The 20,956-nt window shown below is 40.3% G+C and overlaps 1 protein-coding gene across 1 annotated transcript in view; it reads left to right on the top strand.

Moving 5' to 3' along the window:
- The first annotated feature begins 958 nt into the window (after positions 1-958).
- map3k5 (mitogen-activated protein kinase kinase kinase 5) overlaps positions 959-20,956 on the top strand; it is an 88,142-nt gene continuing 68,144 nt past the window's right edge. The window contains exon 1 of the mRNA XM_026143641.1: positions 959-1,933. Coding sequence (XP_025999426.1) covers positions 1,507-1,933 — 427 coding nt within the window. The 5' untranslated portion in view covers positions 959-1,506. The remainder of the gene's footprint in view (positions 1,934-20,956) is intronic.

Genomic DNA, 20,956 nt, shown 5'->3' on the forward strand with positions numbered 1-20,956 from the left:
TACATCTTGACTGCTACACTTGTCTCCCTCTCATTCACACACATGTAATCTGTCTTGCTTCTCCTGATTTTCATTCCTCTTCTCTTCAAAACATACCTCCAACTCTCTAGGATCTCTTCCACCTACTTCTTACAGGTTATAAGACATAATAGTCCACAGAGACTCCTGCTTACTTCATCTGTCAACATAACATAAGTCTTTCTTGACTAATTTAGTACTGAAAAAATAATGCACTTTCTCTTTCTAGAGGTCATAAATATCTGCTATATATTTGTTAATAAAGAATAAAAAATATTTTATGGCACAAGTATAAAATGCAGACTATTCATATGTATTCACATGTACTGTAATATCAAGTGCTTACCACAAGAGGGCCTCCTTGAAACATAAATGGATGACACTTCCACGTCTGAACAGCAGACCACCCACCCGGATAGTTTCATTGTAGACTAATTCAATCACTACTAATAATAGTCACTTCTAGCGTTTGTCCAGAGGAATTACAAAGTCACGTGGTCATGTGCTCAGACTTTTACCTGTTTCACAGCCACTTTTTCACCGTGGGGCCTAATCCATGTGGGTCAGAAGATTAATGTGCAAAACCGACGCAATTAGTTTGCAGGATTATGAAATACTTCCAACTCACAGCTCCGACAAAAACAATGTAGTCATTACGGAGATTGGTGTCCTAAATGGGTGTTTTTGTTCTAGATTGCGATCTCTAATTCCCCATGTTCATCATTTTCGGGAAAAGCTGATAAATTAATCACCTATTCATTTTTACCTTCGCTCCAGATGACTCACAGAGACGTTTGGGCGGTTTTGTTTGTTTTTTGTTTTTTGTTTTTCGAAGGGACTCCTCCCTTTCTGAAGTACACAACTCCACATATGGTCATCTTGTCCCCGCCCCACTAACCCAGGCTCCGAGTATCGTCTCTCCGCCCAGAGCGTGAGTCTGGCCTCGAAGATAACAGTGGAAACTGGGCAGGGTCTGTCTACACATGAAGGCACCTTGACTGCGTGCGCGGTGTGCTTTCTCTTTTCAGCGCTGAGAAGACGTTGCGCTGATCGGAGGATTTAAAGTGAGCTTAAGTTGGACTCTGTGTGACATTTGTGGATCCCGTGGGCGTTGCTGCACTAACAGTGGCTGTGTTGCTCAACTTTGAGAAGTATGTGAATTTGTTACGACGGCTGAGACGGAATGCGCGGATTTGGTGGCTTTTCCTCCTGTGTTTTCTCTTCGGATATCGTCGTGACTTCGGTCCACCTGCAGCCCCTATTCGCGTGTTTTGCAAGCGTGCAATCAATGGCAGTCATGCAGCATGATGTGAAGCTGCACCTCTGCTCCTAACAGACTGTTTACCTGTGTGGAAGGAGCAGAGTTGCACGTCGTGCCTTTGCAGAGGCTCCATGGGTAACCGCCGTGCGTAACGCTGGCTCTCCATGGAGGACTGGTGGAGAAGCCACTCATCGAAATCCCCACTTTAAAAAGACACTTGAAGAAAGATGAATCAAGACCAGGACGGGATCTCTTTAGCGGTACCTTCCTTTGGTGCTGGCCCCGGCAGAGAGAACCTCAGCGGGGAAAATACAAGCGTCAACAGCAGTGGTGGTGGTGGTGCCTGTGGAATCCCCGCAGCCGGGACTTTTTGGCATGATTCCGGGGCTGGAGGTGGGGGACTTAGCCCGATCTCCGGGAGCTGCCCTTTGGACACCGGAGGGTTGCTGTCCACCGGAAAGTCTTGCAAAAGCAGGCCGGTGACAGTGGCCTATGTGGTGAACGGAGAGGCCAGCCAACAGAATAATCATGAGAGCATGGCCCTGCAGTGTCTGAAGGACGCTTGCGAGTCTGTGGGCAGCAAGCTAGAGACAGTGAACTTTGGTAAACTGGATTTCGGGGAGACCGCCGTGCTGGACAGGTTCTACAACGCAGGTGAGTCAAGTGAAGAAAGGCTTATAAATCTTTCCACATCCACCCACAACAAGCTTCCCAAACCGCCCTCAGCAAGTGAGAAGACAAACATTTTATAAAAGTGATTATTACGTGATTATTAGATGAGGTCATTTTTAGCCTTAACGGCAGCCTGTTAGGATTTTAGATCAATCCTCTAAATTGATTTTTTCGGCTTAATCTTTGCTCTCCATTATAATGATTAAGCCACAGTGGACCTCACTAAAGCTCAGTGACCCAGGAATGGCATTTAATTCATGAAAGAGTAGCACAAGAACCTCTCCCCTAAATTCCTTTCAGGGGCTCGAAAATCACGTTTACTGCATCACCTCTGTTGTTGGAAACTGTGCCTGCAGGACAGGTTGCTCTGGACTCCCTAAATACATCCCATTGCTCTGCATGTCATGGCTTGATGTTGCTTCCTTTAGATCACAGTGGTATGTATACTTAAATGAACAAAGCTGGAACTCATTGAACAATAGTTGCTGAGAAGTTGTATCATTTGCTCCACTAATGTGGGGATTATTGCTAGAGTTCCCCCTCCTATGGCTAGTTTCCCCTCTTCCATTGTGGGGTTCGGCATTGTGCTTCAGTGTCACAGTTTGAGCCACAAGCCTGGTCTTTCCACTGGAATCTGCTAACTTGAATCCCTTGATAGAAAGCACTTTCCATCTCTAATTCATGTTGTATATGTAGCAGTTGGCTCTAAATACTACTGAAAAGGTTTGGTTAAGTCATGAAAAACAAAACTATAATGCACATGGCTGATCTCTCTGTTTGAGAGCCAGAAACAGCAGCCAGTGTTTGCATTTCATTAAGATTGTATCAGTACCTGTTCAGCAGATATTGTAAATATAAAACAGTGTGACACATCAAAGCCTTTCAAACAGTGGCATCTCTGCAAATGATGCTAATTTTGTTTTGGGTTTTTCTTTTTTTTTTTTCTTTTTGAGGGGGGTTACTGTCAAACTCTGGTAGCCTAAAGACACAATCATTGCTTGACTCGTTATTAATATAGTAAAAAGAGTTTACCTGACAGGAGCTATAAAAAGATCAACATATATAAAAGTCAATATGCAGTATGCAGGTTTTTTTCCTTATTATAAAAGACCTAGAAAATTCCTAAAAGAAAATATCTGTTTTATTAATGGTAATTGCATCAGTGTTAACAGTAACAAAACTAAGATTAAGTCACTGGGTAAAAAAACTATATTTTTTTAAAACAAAAGCATCAATTCTAAGGTCACAGTGGTTAGAAGTCACTAATTAAAGGTCCATCTATTTTCTTAACCACTCATCCAGCTAAGCTCACAGGGAGCTGGAGCCAATCCTGGCTGACATTTGGTGAGAGGCGGGTAACTGGCCAGGTCACAATTCCACTCCCATTTGTACTTAAATCCACACCTATGACCAGTTTAGACCCAACAAGTTCCCAACCAGTTCAACCCAACAATAATATGTTTGCACTGTAGAAGGACACGCCAAGCTAAGGGAGAGTGTGTTAAACGATGCACTACCCAGCCGCCTCACAAATCTTAGCAACAACTGTCAAAAAGTAATGAAAATCAGGACACAAGGTCAGCAACCCCACCAAGGTGCTTATGAACATATTATAATTGTGCAAAATTTAGAGTTAAAATGTAACAAATTCTTAATATTATGCAAAAAGTAGCATAGAAAAAGTATATTTAATAACATTTTTATCCAACTATAGCAATGTAGTGATTATAAACTGATATAGATAGAGCTGAATTAACCATATTTAGTTGCAGTAACAGCACTTATATTGCCAACATCAGAGCCTACTAGTGAAGGCAGACAGGTGTATTGTTTGTTCCATGCTCGACATGCTTCTTGCTTCTCATATTATTGGCTGTACAAACACATCATGTTCCCAGTGTTTTGTTTGGTCTTTTTCCTCTGAGCTACCGTGGAATTTTCTCATAATACACAGGGGAGGGCTGTGGCATTTTCCCAGACACACATTGCTATATCTGTTCACTCACACACCACTTCTTCATTATCCTCCTGCAGATGAAAGACTGGAAACAAAAAACTTGAGTGAGCTTGTTGGTTTCTGTCATTTGTCTGCTTCTGATACAATGAAAAGCTGTTCCTGACTGTCCTTACATGTCCTCCCCGCATGATGCTGTGGACAAAGAGGGTATTTGGTTGAAAGATGGCAGAGTCTGATTGTGAAACCCTCAGGACATGAAACACAGGAAGTGTAGATGCAAAAGTTTGGCAACAGTGATAGCTAACCGTATCTTATCACTGGGAATTTTGGTCACTACAGCCCAGTTATTCATGGAGTCAGAATTCAGATTTGAAGTCAGATTTGTGTAGCTGTGCCTATCTTACTCACACCACTGATCACATGATATTAACCAACATAAGTGGGGGGAGGAAAAAAAAACATGAGTAAGATGTGAATAGATTACATATGTACCTATCAGTGTTTTCAAAATTCAGATACTTACTGTATGTGTGGAATTTGTCACGGAACTATACGAGATTATAGTGGTCCTTGTTCTGCTCTGCATCCGCAGTAAATTTCACAGCAGATCTCCAAAGCAGAGCAAGGCCATTTGCAGTGCAAGAGAGTGGAGTTGGAGTGCATCCAACTGTGTGACAGAAGCCTCTCTGGAGAAGCAACTAATTAATATTGAGTTCAACCTGGCCAGTGAGCCAGTCTGTAGGTAAAACACAGGAGGGAAGGGCCAAGGTTGGTTTGCCAGCAGTGATCGGACTTTTAAAATAATAGAGAGCACGTTGTCTGCTAGTAAACTGATCACAGATTACGTTGTTTTCTCAGTTGGGTACAAAAATAAACATTAAAAAAAATTCCAAATACACATGAAATCTTACAAACTAACATCTGTGTAGAAAACGCTGAATTACATTTTCAGTAAATCATTTGTATTATGTGTCATATTCCTTTATAAGATGTCAATTTTGAGCCAAGTGTGAAATTAAGCAGCAAATGTCATTTAATCTAAAATAAAAAAAATAAAAAAAAATACAGCATGTTAGCAGATAATTGGGCACAAGTAACTAATAATTACAGAAAGGACAAAATCAGAGAAGTAAAATGTGAAGCAAAAATTCATACTTCATCATCCTGCTGATTTTGATATACACACAACTTTTATTATTATTATAACTATCGCAAAAAAGAAGCAGGTATGCCCTCACTGCCATGTTTCTCATCCCACTGCCTCTCCTGAGTAGCTATGCTGTAGATGGGTGGATATGAGTTTTCACTTGAATGGTTTTAGAATTTAGACCATTAATTCTATCCAAACAAATGTGCACATTTCTGTCAGCTAATTGAGGCTGTTGAAAATTGAATAACTTATTTAAAACATCTTAAATTAAAAAAAAACAAAAAAAAAACAGTCTTTATCTGTATCTTTTTTATGTTTTCTCAGTTCCCGGTTGTTGTTTTTAAATATATGCTTTCCCTTAGCCCATGAGATAATCTTCATCTGTCCTTTTGACAGGATGCGTATATCAGACTTCAGGGAATGTGTTTCCTTTATTTATTTATTTTTTGTGATTAGCCTGATTCTCAGCCCCCAGTCTGGAGTACCAGCCTCAGTGATGGCCCATCTTATACTTGAGACACAAAGTCATCAGGATTCAGTGCTTGAGTTGTTTCTCTCTTGATATCTTTGGCAGAGGCTGAAGTGAAAGAAGCTTTAGCTAAGGACTCTGAGGCTGCTCACCCTGAGACAAGAGTTTTCTGTTTCAGAAGGTAGTTCAACTTAAACTCTGAGTCAGTCAACTGGGTGACAAACTCTAAGAATGCCACTTGCTCGCTGGCAGGTTTTCTTCTGTTTCTCTCTGACTCTTCCTCCCCTCCCGTACCTGAACCATCTGCTGATACTCCGATTCATTTCTTCATACATAAAGTCGCTATCAAAGCTCAGAGTGAAGCAAATTATTTGACAGGAGTTTCCATTTTTACAAACACTGAAACGTCGGTTAGATGTTTCTTCACCATTCTATGTAAATTACACGACTGCTTTTATAATCAATAAGTACAGAGACAGCGATCATATTGCAGATTAATTATGAGAATCCTGTAGCACTTATAGTCTCCATGTTTCTGACTCATTTCTGTGTTGTAATCAGTCACACTGATGGAAAAATGACTGTCACAGTTGGACCTTGGCGGTGATGTGAATATCTGCGTAAAGTTGAGGCTGAAATGACTAAAGCAAAACTAAATGTATTTTAAAGTTACTTTTTAAATGCTGGCTTCAGACGTTCTGACTGTGAGTAAAATAGTTTCAGATTCAGTCATTAAATTATGTCAAACAACAAATTCAAAATCTGAACTTGGACATGTTTTCTACTGAAAATTGCCTAAATCAGTCTCACAAACACATCAAACCAAAAATATATGTAAAAGATCAGCAAACATTCTTGATTTAAAATCTTTCAACCTTCTAAAACAATACTAAAATATCTTAAATTTATGAGACCAGAGTCTACAAAAGCTGAGACATTTCTTATAACATGTTTGTAAAGATTTATCGGTAAGTCATTCATTAAAAAAATGTGAATTTGTAATATTAGGCTGCCAGGAACACCTCTGCTACATCTATAAGAGAGGCATTATCTATGAGTGATGGCTCATATTAGATCAAATTAGAAATGGTTAAATTGGGGAGCATTAAAGCAGAGGTTTTCTGTAAATCTCATTAAGCATTTTTATCCGGTAATGGCAGAAATAATGAAATTCTTTATGAGAAATCAGGTTTAAACTTCCCTGAATTACTGAGAAAATGCAGTGGCCGTAGACTGCTGCAAAAACAGTTTTTATTTAATAAAGACTGACTTGCGGGTGGATTGTCTATAGCAGTGGTTCTTAACCTGGGTTCGATCGAACCCTAGGGGTTCGGTGAGTCGGTCTCAGGGGTTCGGCAGACCCTCCACCGTGACATGCACCGCTCATTTTGTGCACCAATAAAAAACATATCTATGTCTTGAATTTGAAAAAAATCATATTTTATTTTTCACTAAAGAGGGGTTCAGTGAATGCGCATATGAAACTGGTGGGGTTCGGTACCTCCAACAAGGTTAAGAACCACTGGTCTATAGCAATCTGGGTAACAAATATCACATGTCCATCACTAAACTGTGTCTCTGTTTCTCCATATCTCCAGTCACATACCTTTTCTTTGTGTCAAATTACACCTGAATTATTAGATTTAATAATTAAATGACAAAATGAGGATTTCAGTTTCATCCAATAAAAAAAAAAAATCAAATTGAGTAAAGGACTATCACAGACAGTATAAATAAATTATATATTTTATATCAAATTCTTACTCATGTATAACGTTGGCAGAGTGGCCCAAGCTGATTAAAAGTCCCGTTTTTCAAATAAAAATCGCAGCCCATGCTGACACGTGTTCATATTCCTCGGTCCACTGGAATAAAATGAAGTCTCTGCTCTTTATTTATCTGTTGCCATGGTGATTCATAGTATCTGAGCTTCATGGATGATGGCTTTCTTTCTCTACTCACGCACATGCTAAACTCTGATCATCTGTTTTGGAATCAGAAACTCGTTTTATGTTTTTAACTCAGTTTGTTGAGCAGCGACTGCTTGGCAGCAGTGCGACAACTTGATGCGTCCTGTTTCGAAACACTTTTTACAGTGTTGAAAGTGCAGCAGTTAATACTGTAGTATTTGCCAGGGATCAAATGGCGCACCTGTTCGTGTGTTTGTGTGCTGGGTCATAGCTGTGGTATGTAGAGCTTTATCCCTCTTGTTGATCATTACACTAAACCACTGTGTCATTTATAGGGTGCACATTGAATTTGTGAACAATTCCTGAGCACTTTAAAAGCTGCTCTACCTGAACCTGAGTGTTTGCTTACCACTCCATTACACACACACACACGCGCACACACACACACACACACAGCACCACTCAGCCAACGCAGATCTAGCTCACAAATTGTTTTCATGCTGCCCAGTTTACAATGTAGTAGTATTGAGAAGAGGAGTATATAATGGAGCACCAAGGTGAATGAGGTTGAAAAAAAAAAACAGAAAGTACCTTAGCATCTACAAATTATAGACTTTCTGTAAAAGGTAGAGATAACCACATTTGGATGAGAAGGTGGAATACTAAGTTATACAGTTAACATGAGGTAGTATTGTTAGCATTCATAAACTGTAAAACTGCTTCTTCCTTTTCTGTTGGCTGCTCCATTTAGGGGTCACCACAACAAATCGTCGGCCTCCATTTCACCCTGTCTGTCACACCAACTCTCTGCATGTCCTCCTTCAGTCCATCCATGAATATTCTCTGTGGTCTTCTTCTTTTCCTCTTGCCTGGCAGCTCCATTTCCAACATCCTTTGTCCAGTATATCCACTATCCCTCCTCTGCACATGTCCAACCGCTCTCTAACTTTGTCCCTCTGATGGACTCATTTCTAATCTTGTCCATCCTGGTCACTCCCAATGAAAATCCTAACATCTACAGTGGGGCAAAAAAGTATTTAGTCAGCCACCGATTGTGCAAGTTCCCCCACTTAAAATGATGACAGAGGTCAGTAATTTGCACCAGAGGTACACTTCAACTGTGAGAGACAGAATGTGAAAAAAAAATCCATGAATTCACATGGTAGGATTTGTAAAGAATTTATTCGTAAATCAGGGTGGAAAATAAGTATTTGGTCACCTCAAACAAGGAAAATCTCTGGCTCTCACAGACCTGTAACGTCTTCTGTAAGAAGCTTTTCTGTCCCCCACTCGTTACCTGTATGAATGGCACCTGTTTGGACTCATCATCTGTATAAAAGACACCTGTCCACAGCCTCAAACAGCCAGACTCCAAACTCCGCCATGGCCAAGACCAAAGAGCTCTCGAAGGACACCAGGAAAAGTATTGTAGACCTGCACCAGACTGAGAAGAGTGAATCTACAATAGGCAAGCAGCTTGGTGTGAAAAAATCAACTGTGGGAGCAATCATCAGAAAATGGAAGACATACAAGACCACTGATAATCTCCCTCGATCTGGGGCTCCACGCAAGATCTCATCCCGTGGGGTCAAAATGATCATGAGAACGGTGAGCAAAGATCCCAGAACCACACGGGGGGACCTGGTGAATGACTTGCAGAGAGCTGGGACCAAAGTAACAAAGGTCACCATCAGTAACACACTACAACGGCAGGGAATCAAATCCCGCAGTGCCAGACGTGTTCCGCTGCTGAAGCCAGTGCATGTCCAGGCCCGTCTGAAGTTTGCCAGAGAGCACATGGATGATACAGCAGAGGATTGGGAGAATGTCATGTGGTCAGATGAAACCAAAGTAGAACTTTTTGGTATAAACTCAACTCGTCGTGTTTGGAGGACGAAGAATACTGAGTTGCATCCCAAGAACACCATACCTACTGTGAAGCATGGGGGTGGAAACATCATGCTATGGGGCTGTTTTTCTGCCAAGGGGACAGGACGACTGATCCGTGTTAAGGACAGAATGAATGGGGCCATGTATCGTGAGATTTTGAGCCAAAACCTCCTTCCATCAGTGAGAACTTTGAAGATGAAACGAGGCTGGGTCTTCCAACATGACAATGATCCAAAACACACCGCCCGGGCAACAAAGGAGTGGCTCCATAAGAAGCATTTGAAAGTCCTGGAGTGGCCTAGCCAGTCTCCAGACCTCAACCCCATAGAAAATCTGTGGCGGGAGTTGAAAGTCCGTGTTGCTCGGCGACAGCCCCAAAACATCACTGCTCTCGAGAAGATCTGCATGGAGGAATGGGCCAAAATACCAGCTACTGTGTGTGTGCAAACCTGGTAAAGACCTATAGTAAACGTTTGACCTCTGTTATTGCCAACAAAGGTTATGTTACAAAGTATTGAGTTGTATTTTTGTTATTGACCAAATACTTATTTTCCACCCTGATTTACGAATAAATTCTTTACAAATCCTACCATGTGGATTCATGGATTTATTTTTCACATTCTGTCTCTCACAGTTGAAGTGTACCTCTGGTGCAAATTACTGACCTCTGTCATCATTTTAGGTGGGGGAACTTGCACAATCAGTGGCTGACTAAATACTTTTTTGCTCCACTGTACTTGCAAATTAGTCCAAGTTAAAAAAAAAAAAAACATTCTGCCATAACATAAAGAAGACATCATTTGTCAGACATATCCATTACAACGCTCCAAAATGCATCAATGCCACAAACATGGCCAAATCAGACTTGCCCCTAATAATGCAAACTTTAAGTAAAATTCAGACAGTTGCATGCCAGCCAAGCAGCTACAGTGATGGCTGACAAGAAGCAGAAAACTGCAGTTGTGATAGATGTGGCAATCCCAGCAGAAGGAAACATCAGAAAGAAGGAGCATGATAAAACAGAGTGGAGGTAGCAGGAGCTGAAGGATCAGCTGGAGCAGATGTGGAAGGTGGTCCCGGTGGTAGTAGCAGCAGTAGGAGTAGGAGCTGTAACTCTGGAACAGTGGCTCCAGCAGATTCCAGGCACTAAAAACAGCGAAGTTACTGCACAGAACCCTCAAACCCTCGGGCCTCTGGTACACAAACACAAACCATTTCTTTCTTACAGTTATGTTATTGTAGGAACTGCAAACAGTTTTGTTGCTGATATTGTTTGTATTATTGTAAATGTCTCGTGGTGTCGAAACCAATCCTCCTCCTAGTCTCAAACCAGGAAGCTTTAACATAGCAGGCAAATGTAAACACCACTGCATAGCAAATCCTCAATCTTGATTTGTTCTGTTAAAAGTTAATGTTTATTAGAGTTATTGATTAATCATTTAAATGTCAGTAATAAACATTAGCAGAAGTGAACAACAAGCAGCGAACAATGAGGTGACCTGGTCTCATGATAGTGTTGTTCAGCAGTGTAAAGTCACAAAATAGGAAATGCTTCTCACATGGCTATTTGGTGAACTACTGTAACTAGCAAAGCAAACTGTAAGCAAACTATAGTCTGAAAACGTGGACGGAAATGGAGCACAGATGCAATCCTTGCACAATGGGTGACGTCCAGCTTTGTCCAGTGTCAACACTGCCGGGCGCCAGCAGACACTGTCTCTTATCCAGCACAAGAATGTACACTCAAGATTCCTGACTGTGAATCCGCACTGCCCTGAAATCCCATCAGCTGGCCCTTTGCTAAGTTGTTTATCTTCCCTTCTGTTTACGCTAGTGGTTGGCTGCTTTTCAGAGGTTAGGCGGCACAAGGTTAGGAGGAATTAGCCTAGGGGCCATTTGCTGGCCTCTGGGGAGGACTGCCTTCACCTCTGTGGGAGATTCCAGGCAGAAGTGCAAATGCTTTTTAACAAGTTTTTTTCTTTTCTTTTCAAGGAAGGAAGGAAAGGCTAGTTCAGAATCAAAAGCAGCTTCTTCTTTACATGCATGACAATGACTATACCCCACATCCTTCTATGCAGTATTATCAGCTGGAATAAGTGTAAGTGCTGTATAAAATCCTGCTTATATCTCAGAAGTGATCACCAGAAATAGGACAGGAGGTGGAGTAGCCGAATATCAAAGCTCCCATTTGGATTCATCAGGGTTCATTTGAGGTGAAATGCAGCAGGAGTGGGTAGGGTTGTCTTTAGAAACCAATGGTGCGTGACAGGGAACTCTGTCTTATCAGTTTGAGTATCATGATAAGGCAGTGAACAGCCTAAGAGCTATGAGAATAGTCTGGTTGTATTTTGCATTTATTTGATTTTTGGGGGTGGGTTTGATACCAGTGGTTTCTTTTCTCTAGTAGAACAGCTGTTATTACATTATTTTTTTTCCAACTAGAAAACCTTTGGCAGCATGCAACAAGTTCACAATACAGAGTCTAATAATAACGCTGTAACCAGGCTCCGGCGGAGGTGTGTTTTACTCATCTGTCTTTGCAGTTGCTTTTCTCACATGCAGTATGCAGCTTTTGTCTGGTTTGTTTTGATTCTGCATACCCACCGCAAAGGTCACAGCATGTATGCAAAACTGCATGGGTGTTTTTGCGTGAAAGAAAATAGTTTTTGTTGGCAGTTTAAAAAAAAAACAAAAAAAATTGTGCGCATATATTAGAGTCAAGAGGTGTTTCTGTAAAGACAACGGTAAAGTTTTTTTAATTTCCATATTTAGTTTGAGTTTCATATCTAGTCTAGCTCGAGGATGCCACCCACATCTTACAAGAAAAATTACTTGAAGTCTTTATATTTTAATATCATTTTCTTATTATTTTATATTATGCAGTGTAGGGCCGTCAGATACACAACAAAGCACTATTTCTGGTAGAGCATGCTAGCGGGCCGTCATTATTACCGTGTTTTTTGGAAAATACGGCACACTTAAAATCAATCCTTTGATTTTTCTGAAAATCAACAGTGCCCCTTATAATCCTGCGCGCCTTATGTATGAATTCTGGTTGTGTTTACTGACCTCGAAACGATTTTATGTCGTACACGGCGCTCGAAAATCTGTCAAATGTTTCAGTACGACTTTGCTAAGCTACGAACTCGCACCGCTTGATGGATTGTTGGAGCATTACGGCTATCGTAGGCAGGCGCCTCGCGGAGTGATACGTACTGTGCTTCAACATAATATTACCGTGTTGTGTCTGTATAACCTCTTTTTAAGTTTTGTGGATATTATACATGGTTATGCTGAGGATATGTCGGCCAATTTCCACTGGAAATGCCTTTTGGTTAAACTGTCAGCAAGGAATTTGCATTTGCACTGTTAAATTTTTATATAACTTTAATGCACATAAAAAAACAGCTGCTTGTTTAAGTGAAAATACATTGATGTTTTGTTTTTTTTACACTAATAAAGTCGTGGAGTCGTAAAGTATTTTGTCTAGTGTCAATTAAATCGTCAGTTATATCGTTATCGCAAATTTTCAACTGTATATCGTGATAAATATTTTTGGTCCTATCGCCCTGCTCTAATCAACCAACTGTTGATACAAAACAAGATGGATCTGTGCTTTTTTTGTTATTTACACCTGATTCTGACCCTAACATCTGAATGGTGTAGCAGAAATACTGACTCCTCAGATCAGATAATTTTTTTTCAATATTCTGTGCTCCAATTTTGTTGAATTCATGCAAATTGTAGCCTCGGTTTTCTGTGCTGTGCATTCAAAGATGCTCTTCTGCAGACTTTTGTCGTAACAAGTCGCTATATGAGTTCCTGTTGCCTTCCTATCAGCTTATAGAAGTCTGGCTGTTCTCCTCTGACCTCTGGCATCAACAAGGCATTTTTACTTTGAGAACCGACGCTCAGCCCATTACCATTCAACAGTCACTGCAAAGCCACAGCTGAACATGATTAATCACTACTGAAGGCTTAGTTGTGATGACCTGTAGCTGGCTAAACCTTAACACTGGTCTTGGGTAAACAAACACTGGAAACCACATTGCACATCCACGATTAATATCTAAACACAACTGAAACCAACACTAATGAATGTTACTACTTCCAATGAGTCTTAAGGGGTTTCCACACAGGCATCGATTAGCAGTGAAGTGACTACCAGACACCGTAGAAAGTAAATAACATTCAGCAACTTCATGTAACAACAGGCGAAGTGGGCAGCTGCTGGGTTAAATTTGTCTTTTTTCTTTTTTTTAATTGTATAAAGGCATTGTGCATGAATATTTGCATAAAATAATAGTGGCCCATGTGAAATTAGACAAAGTATCTCAGTATGCACCCAAAAGGTTTTAAAGTTTCCTTCCAGTCCTTCAAAACCAGTACAGGCGATGTCATACCCCTGATATCTCCAGTTTAAAAAAGGAAAAAATGCAGGAACCCTTAACATTTTCAAGAATAGGTCTAAAAATACCAAGAAATCATGTCAGGAAATGTTTATCAGTCGTGCTGGTGTCTGATGTTTCTGCTGTTTCAGATGGAAAATTTCTTATCTAGTTCACTTTTCCAGGTCTTCAGGTGTATTTATACACTAATTTCTGCCTGGTGCCGTTTTATTTCCATGCAACACTCTGCAAACAACCACAACTGTTCCTCAGTCCTGTCACGCGAAGCAAGTGAGATAAAGTGGAATTGTTTACCAGACAATAACATGATTCTGTTTCACTGAACAACAGCAAAGAAGTACATCAAGTAGGCATGTCGGGACAGCTTGCACTGCAGCACAGGTCTCTCCCAGCGTGCTTGTCAGTGGTAGATGAATTCACATTCTGTTCTCAGCTGTTTTCCCTTCGGGGGCCATTGCACTGTGGTTTGTAAAATATCTCAGTGAGTGAAAAGGCAACAAAGTGGAGCAAAGGTAAAGAGGAGCTGACTGCCAGGAGAGTCGTGCGACTGGCAGGCGGGTCTCATTTCCTGCATCATGATCTTTTTTTCTGGGTTGTTTCTTTCAAGCACATGGGTCTAAAAATAAAGGGAACATTAATCTCTTGCTGCTAGGTGAGGCGTCAGATGACTGAATATCCATTCATATGTCCCATATTCTCCTGTGGGAGAAGAAATGTATTTGTAAACAGAAAAGCTTAGCAGAAAGACTTGAATGGTCTTTTTTCACCAGTATTAGGGGTTTATTTTGAGGAAAAAAGGCAGTTTTTCTGTATTCTCCTGCAAGAATAAACAAAAGAATAAAAATAAACTTGTAAAAATTTTATTCCATGTGACTAATGGAGACTCCCTAAGGAACTAACTTGCACTGCCTTGTTACTACCTGGAATTGTGCATCACTTTTAAAGCTGATTTTTTACACCTGCACTTCAACTCTGAAATCTCTCGATTACTCAGCAAAGATGCGTGTAAGACCACTAACCAGCACAGTCAGATAGGAGCTGGTCGATAGCTTAGTTTTCTTCAAACTCTGTGTAATGTCTAATTACACCCATATGAGTGTAGTGCAAGTAATCACATGAATTCAGTGGGTGTGCTGAACCCTACACCACACCCAATAGACTACTTACAATAGTGAGAATGATGGCTATCTGTTGTATATGAGAAACAAATTACTACAGGATTCAACAACTTGTGGAGTTCATTTGTGAAAACTTCATTTTCACATATAAACGCAGCTAATTTTTTACAATTTTTATTTTAGTGCTTCATACAGGAAAACTAAAAAGCAATTAGTGTGGAGTTGTTTGTAAGTTCCTATAATGGATCCATTTCACTTATTTGAAGCTATGCTCTTATATGGAAATAGATCAGCTTTGCATCATTAACAATCCATTCATTTGTCATTCCTTGTGTCCACTGTCTCCTGTAAGTCCAGCCTCCTTTTAGGCCAACTGTCATCTGATTGGCTGCCTTAGTATGGTTAAGTATGAGATAACCATACTAAGGTATCCAAACGAAAAAGGAGATCCTGGGTGTGTAATACGTAAAATAAGAAAATCATGAAAGGTTTCTTTTAATGTCAATATAAATTTTGATTATGAGATTCGTAAGCAACAAGGGTGGCCAAAGTGCTTTACAAAACCATAGATCAGTAAAATAAATACAATAAAAAAAAAAACCAGGAAAAACAAACAAATACGATAAATTGGACTTAAAACAAAAAGACACCAAAACAAGAAAACCTAATCAAACTTAAACTAAATTCAATAACTCATTATTTTTATCTGTTTAATCAACTCAAGCCAAGTTTTCAGTCTATAACACGCCATTGTGATCCCCTGTTTATTTAATCTGTAGCACAGAACACCCCTCTGGAGCTTTTTGTCTCTGTCAGTGTCAGTCATGTTTATATTGCGCATTTCATTGCATGTAAACTCAATGTGCTTAGCATAAAAGATAAAAATCTAAAACACACTGTGTAGCTCAATGGTGCCTTTAGGCAATAGACAGATCAAAATAAAAGTTTACAGAGAAACGCAGTACAAAAGTTCCTTTTTTTTATACTGCGTTTAGGTGTGGCAGCTCAGAATGGCTACAGTATAAACACTTGTGGTCTGAGAACACGGTTAACTGCAGTAATTCGTTGAGCAATACCTTTTGTATGACACCAAATAAACAAGTCTGAAGCTTTTAATCCTGTTTGTCTCTGCAACCTGACAGCTAAAGAGCTAAACATCGTTTGAAACACCAGAGGTAAACATCACACTGGCCCAGCATGCAAGAGCACCACAAGCATCCTCTGCTGTTCCTGGAAAGTTGGCAGACTGTTTGGACTTTATGCTCTCGAAGGTTCCTTTTCAAGGGATATTTCCAGAGCAGCATGGAGATGGTATTTCTAAGCATCTGCCTGTCCTCTGTGTAGGATGGGCTTCAGGGTAAAACTCCAGCTGCACTTTGCTCCACTAATACGAGTCTGTTTACCTTGTTTTCCATTAGACATACAGGGGAAAAAACCTCAACTACTATGCACACTGATGGCTTCGGTTCACTAACATCACTCAAAGCAGTTTTCCTCACAGTCGCTATGGTTACAACTTCTTATATGTAGCTGTTATGTAATAGATGGTAACGAAGCGTTATTCACTGTGCCAGCGCTGTTACTATCTCTCTTGGTAGAGTCAAACTTGCCGTTGGTCCGTGAGTGACCGAGGCATAAACCGCTACAGTAATCGCATTTCTTCAATCATGACAAGTCAACGGCATTTTCATAAATATGGAATATTATCAGGTCAAAGTAAGGTCACATACCAACACATGCAAACACTGTATCCTCCTCTTTCCCGGCTAGATGACATAGGACGCATGAAATGTAATGGAACAATTGTGGTGAACTGAAATCACTCTTGCATTGCAACTTACTAAAGTTTCCAATGTGCCAGTACAAGCTTATACAGCATCTTTGGGATTAGATAGATACCAATATTCACATTTATTCACCTTTAATTTGATTTATAGATCAATATCTTTAATGATTATTAACGATATCCTTCATTTTTGGGCAGATTTCTGGGCAGCAATTTTTTTTCTAATGATGTACACATTTTATGAAGTGGCTACAGAGGTTCAGTAGTTATCAGCAGTAAATATTTAAAGCTCTGAAACATAGTGGGAGGTTCAGATAATGATTCGGAAAGATTATTCAAGAAGAATGGGTCAGACTTTGCACACAGCTGTCCTGGGATCTGATGTAGTTCACCCTTCACCTTCTGACAGCTGATGTGAACTGAAGCGTGATGCTGACTGCGTTAAGAAGTTCATTTTCAAATCTTCACTTCTAAGTTCAAATAAAGAGTCAAGTTTTGCAATCCAGCTTTAATATAAATTTAAAAAGTGTTGTAGTCCTTGTAAATCAGCACTTGAAATGTACATTTTTTCCTTCTAGAAAGCCACCAGTACTTGTTTGATGTATGTAGATTTAATGTTTTAGTTTTACATGTTGTATCTGTAGCTGCCTTGATAAATCATTAATTATTTAATCTATATATCTATACACAGAGCTCACTTTATTGAGTTTTGGCTTTGAGCACAGCAGCCCTATCCATCTGATGTTCACACCTTAGGTTTGTAAGGGGCAAATCTATCAGAAGAAAGTTAGCTTAGAGGGAGGGCTTGTTGTAGGGAATCATGCAAATCTGTTCCTGTAAGAGTCCAAAATAAAATTATGTAGCTGGGAGTGAGCAAAACAGGTCACCTTAATCTACAGCTGTAGGGATGTATAGCATAGCTGAAACACAATCTCTCAGTATTGTTTATAGCTTATGATTTTAGGCTGCTGGTAGCAATTGTTTATTTTTCTCCACAACCTGCTCTCATTAAAATAGATTTCTCTGTGTCCAATCATGTGCTCTCTAGTAGAGACAAGAGACTCTGCTTTGCTGAAATGATCCAGATCCATGTGAAAATGCTCCAGAGCTTTTTAGATCATAATATTTTAGATGGAGCTGATCCCCCAGCTCCTCTTCAGAAAGAGCATGTGGAGCTGATGGAGGATCTCTGGAGAGTGCTGGGAAGGATCCATAAAGAGAAGCCAACAGACACCAGAACAGTCTCCAGTAAATTCGAAGCCCTCCACTCCGAGCTGCTCACCTGAGGCCCGATGAACCTACAGCACCAGGCCGAGTGCTGCTGAGAGTCAAACACTGTGAGAGAGTATGTTCAGAGTATTGAATTATTTTCCCTCCTCTGCTTTGAGCAGTAGGCGAGGGAATCAATTTACTTTTGGTCCACACTGGCAGGTCCAACTGTAGGAGGTGTAGCAGGATTATCAGGGCATCAGTATGAATGTTTTACTCTTCATTTCTTTTTTACATTTTTTTCTGCATGTCTTATCTCTCACTGATGTAGACAGATTTCAGTTTACTGGTGATACCAGGTGATTGTAAAACACCAGATGTGGTGAAAAGGTGCCACTGTATGCGAAAAGGGTGACGAGGAGTCTCAAGTAACTCCTCTGCAGGCTTCACGAAGCCTTCTGTCAACACTATGTTGGCAGGTCTGCTGCTGTATTGGCATGCGTTTCACTCTGCTGTTGCATTGGTAAGTAATCATGGCATCTGAACACACTTCACAAACATTCATAGCCTGTGCTATTGAAATGCAGTCGCTGTGTTTATCAGCCTTTTGAAATTTGGAATCATTGTCCTTAATGTGGTTTAAAAAGCCTACTATGAACCTGCGAGCTGAAACACTTCCAATGAATTGGAATCTGGAACTTCTTTTGTTTTTAATATTTTTAATATTTATAAGGATTATAAGTCCCTGCGCTGTTGTTGCAATGGGTCTGTGACTCTGAGCTATGGATTCTGTATAGTAGGCAGAGGCAACACTTTCCAGTACTGACTTTCCAACTTTCCTGTGAGGGCAGATTACCATTGTTCTCTGTTTCCTTGTGTAATGTCATCCACAATATCCACAATTACAAAATGTACCACACTAGCCAAAATGCTTTTAACATTGCAATTTAAAAGCTACTTGAAAGTATTTGTGCTGTCATTGCTTTTTAGTACCGGTAATTGCATCATTAACTGTACTGGGAAACCAAGCCTTCCTTGGAACCAGCAAGAATTAAAAGAGGAAGTAAGCTAGCTGTTCATGAAAGGGAAGAGTTGCTCATTTCTATCATCCTTCCGCCAATCTTCTTCCGCTTCAGTTTCGCCGAAGGGGCGGGAACTGTGCTAGCTGTTAGGATGAGAGGCGGGATACACCCTAGACAGGTTGCCAGTCTGCCACAAGGCTGATAAAGACAACCATCACTCTTTCACACCTATGGGCAATTTAGAATTGCTAATTAAGCCGACCCCAATGTATGTCTTGGGCTGGGAGACAGTCAGAGTATCCAGAGAGAACCCATGCAAACACAGGGAGAGTATGCAAACTTCAAAGGCTTTAGCTGGTGGATTTGAATCCTCTTGCTGTGATGTAACAATGCTAACCACTGCACCACCCTGCTGCCCTAACTTCTATTAAAAATATACATTCTGTCTTCCACCATAGCAAGAAGATTCTACCACAGTGAACAGACTGAAGGTTTATTTATTATTTATCACTTTTCAAGAACAAAATTCACAAAGTGCTTTACAATACAGAATAAGATGCAATCAGATAGTTTTTTTCACTCAAGCTTTGTTTATGTAAGCCGTGCCATGCCTTTAAGACTAATGGGCTTTTTCTAAACAAACTTTGCTTATATTAAGCTTTTTTAATTGTTGTCAAAGTTCAGAAGATTATTAGGATTTAAAGAGGTGACTGTGCTGTTAAAATGCATTCCTGTAAGACCAACAAATGTAGAGAGATATTGTGATAAAAAGGGAAAGTTAACGCTTACAGGCAGTTTAAACATGGGATATTGCAGCTGTTGCATGCTTTACTTTGCTGTTCTAGCTTGTTGTGCACTTCCCAGGTTTTATGACCTGTCACATGCAGCATGACCTGCAGGGCTGGAGATCTCAAGAAGTACCTCTGTGAAGCATCAAAGCTGCAGAGCAAGAATTACCAGATGGTACTGAGGGAGATTGCTTTAACAGTTTTTTAATTTTTTTTTAAAGAAGCGAGTTCCCCAAGAAAACCTCTGCGATCCCTTTGTTTTATCTTTTACCTTCTTCTACTCTTCTTCAATCCAGTGAAGTGTTTTGTTTTTGGGTTGGGGTCTGAGAAATGACATTTACTGTGTTCAAATCAAATCAAATCAAATCACTTTTATTGTCACATCACATGTGCAGGCACACTGGCACAGCACATGCGAGTGAAATTCTTGTGTGCGAGCCCCACAAGCAACAGAGATGTGCAAACACAACAACACAAACGAGCAAAATACAAGAATGGCCAACCTGAAACTAATAAATATATGTACAATATATAATAGTGTATGCATTTCTGGATGTGTATACTAAATATTTTCCTACGTGTGTGTGTGTGTGTGTGTGTGTGTGTGTGTGTGTGTGTGTGTGTGTGTGTATACACATTTTTACAAATTAAATAGTAAAAAAATAAAAAATAAAAAATAAAAATAAAAAAAATAAAAAAAATAATAATAATAATAAAATATATAAAATATACAGAGTTTAATATGTGCAAAACAAGTGGCATTTATATACAGTGTGGAGTGCATAATGTTGAAGTTCCAGTAGTGAAGCTGAGGTGTCTATGACGTGTTCAGCAGTCTGATGGCCTGATGGAAAAAGCTGTCTCTCAGTCTGCTGGTACGGGACCGGATGCTGCAGAACCTCCTTCCTGATGGAAGCAGTCTGAACAGTTTATGGCTGGGGTGACTGGAGTCCTTGATGATCCTCCCCGCTTTCCTCAGGCACCGCTTCCTGTAGATGTCTTGGAGGGAGGGAAGCTCACCTCCAATTATCCGTTCAGAGCACCGCACTACTCGCTGGAGAGCTTTGCAGTTGTAGGCGGTGCTGTTGCCATACCAGGTGGTGATGCATCCAGTGAGGATGCTCTCAATGGCACAGTGATAGAAGGTCCTGAGGATGCGGGGGCTCATGCCGAATCTTTTCAGTCTCCTGAGAAAGAAGAGGCGCTGCTGCGCCTTCTTCACTGTTTTGTTTGTGTGTACTGACCACGTAAGATCCTCAGCCAGATGTACTCCAAGGAACCGGAAGCTGCTCACTCT

This window comes from Astatotilapia calliptera, chromosome 15 (assembly GCF_900246225.1).
Source record: "Astatotilapia calliptera chromosome 15, fAstCal1.2, whole genome shotgun sequence".
In the NCBI taxonomy this organism is placed as follows: Eukaryota; Metazoa; Chordata; class Actinopteri; order Cichliformes; family Cichlidae; genus Astatotilapia; species Astatotilapia calliptera.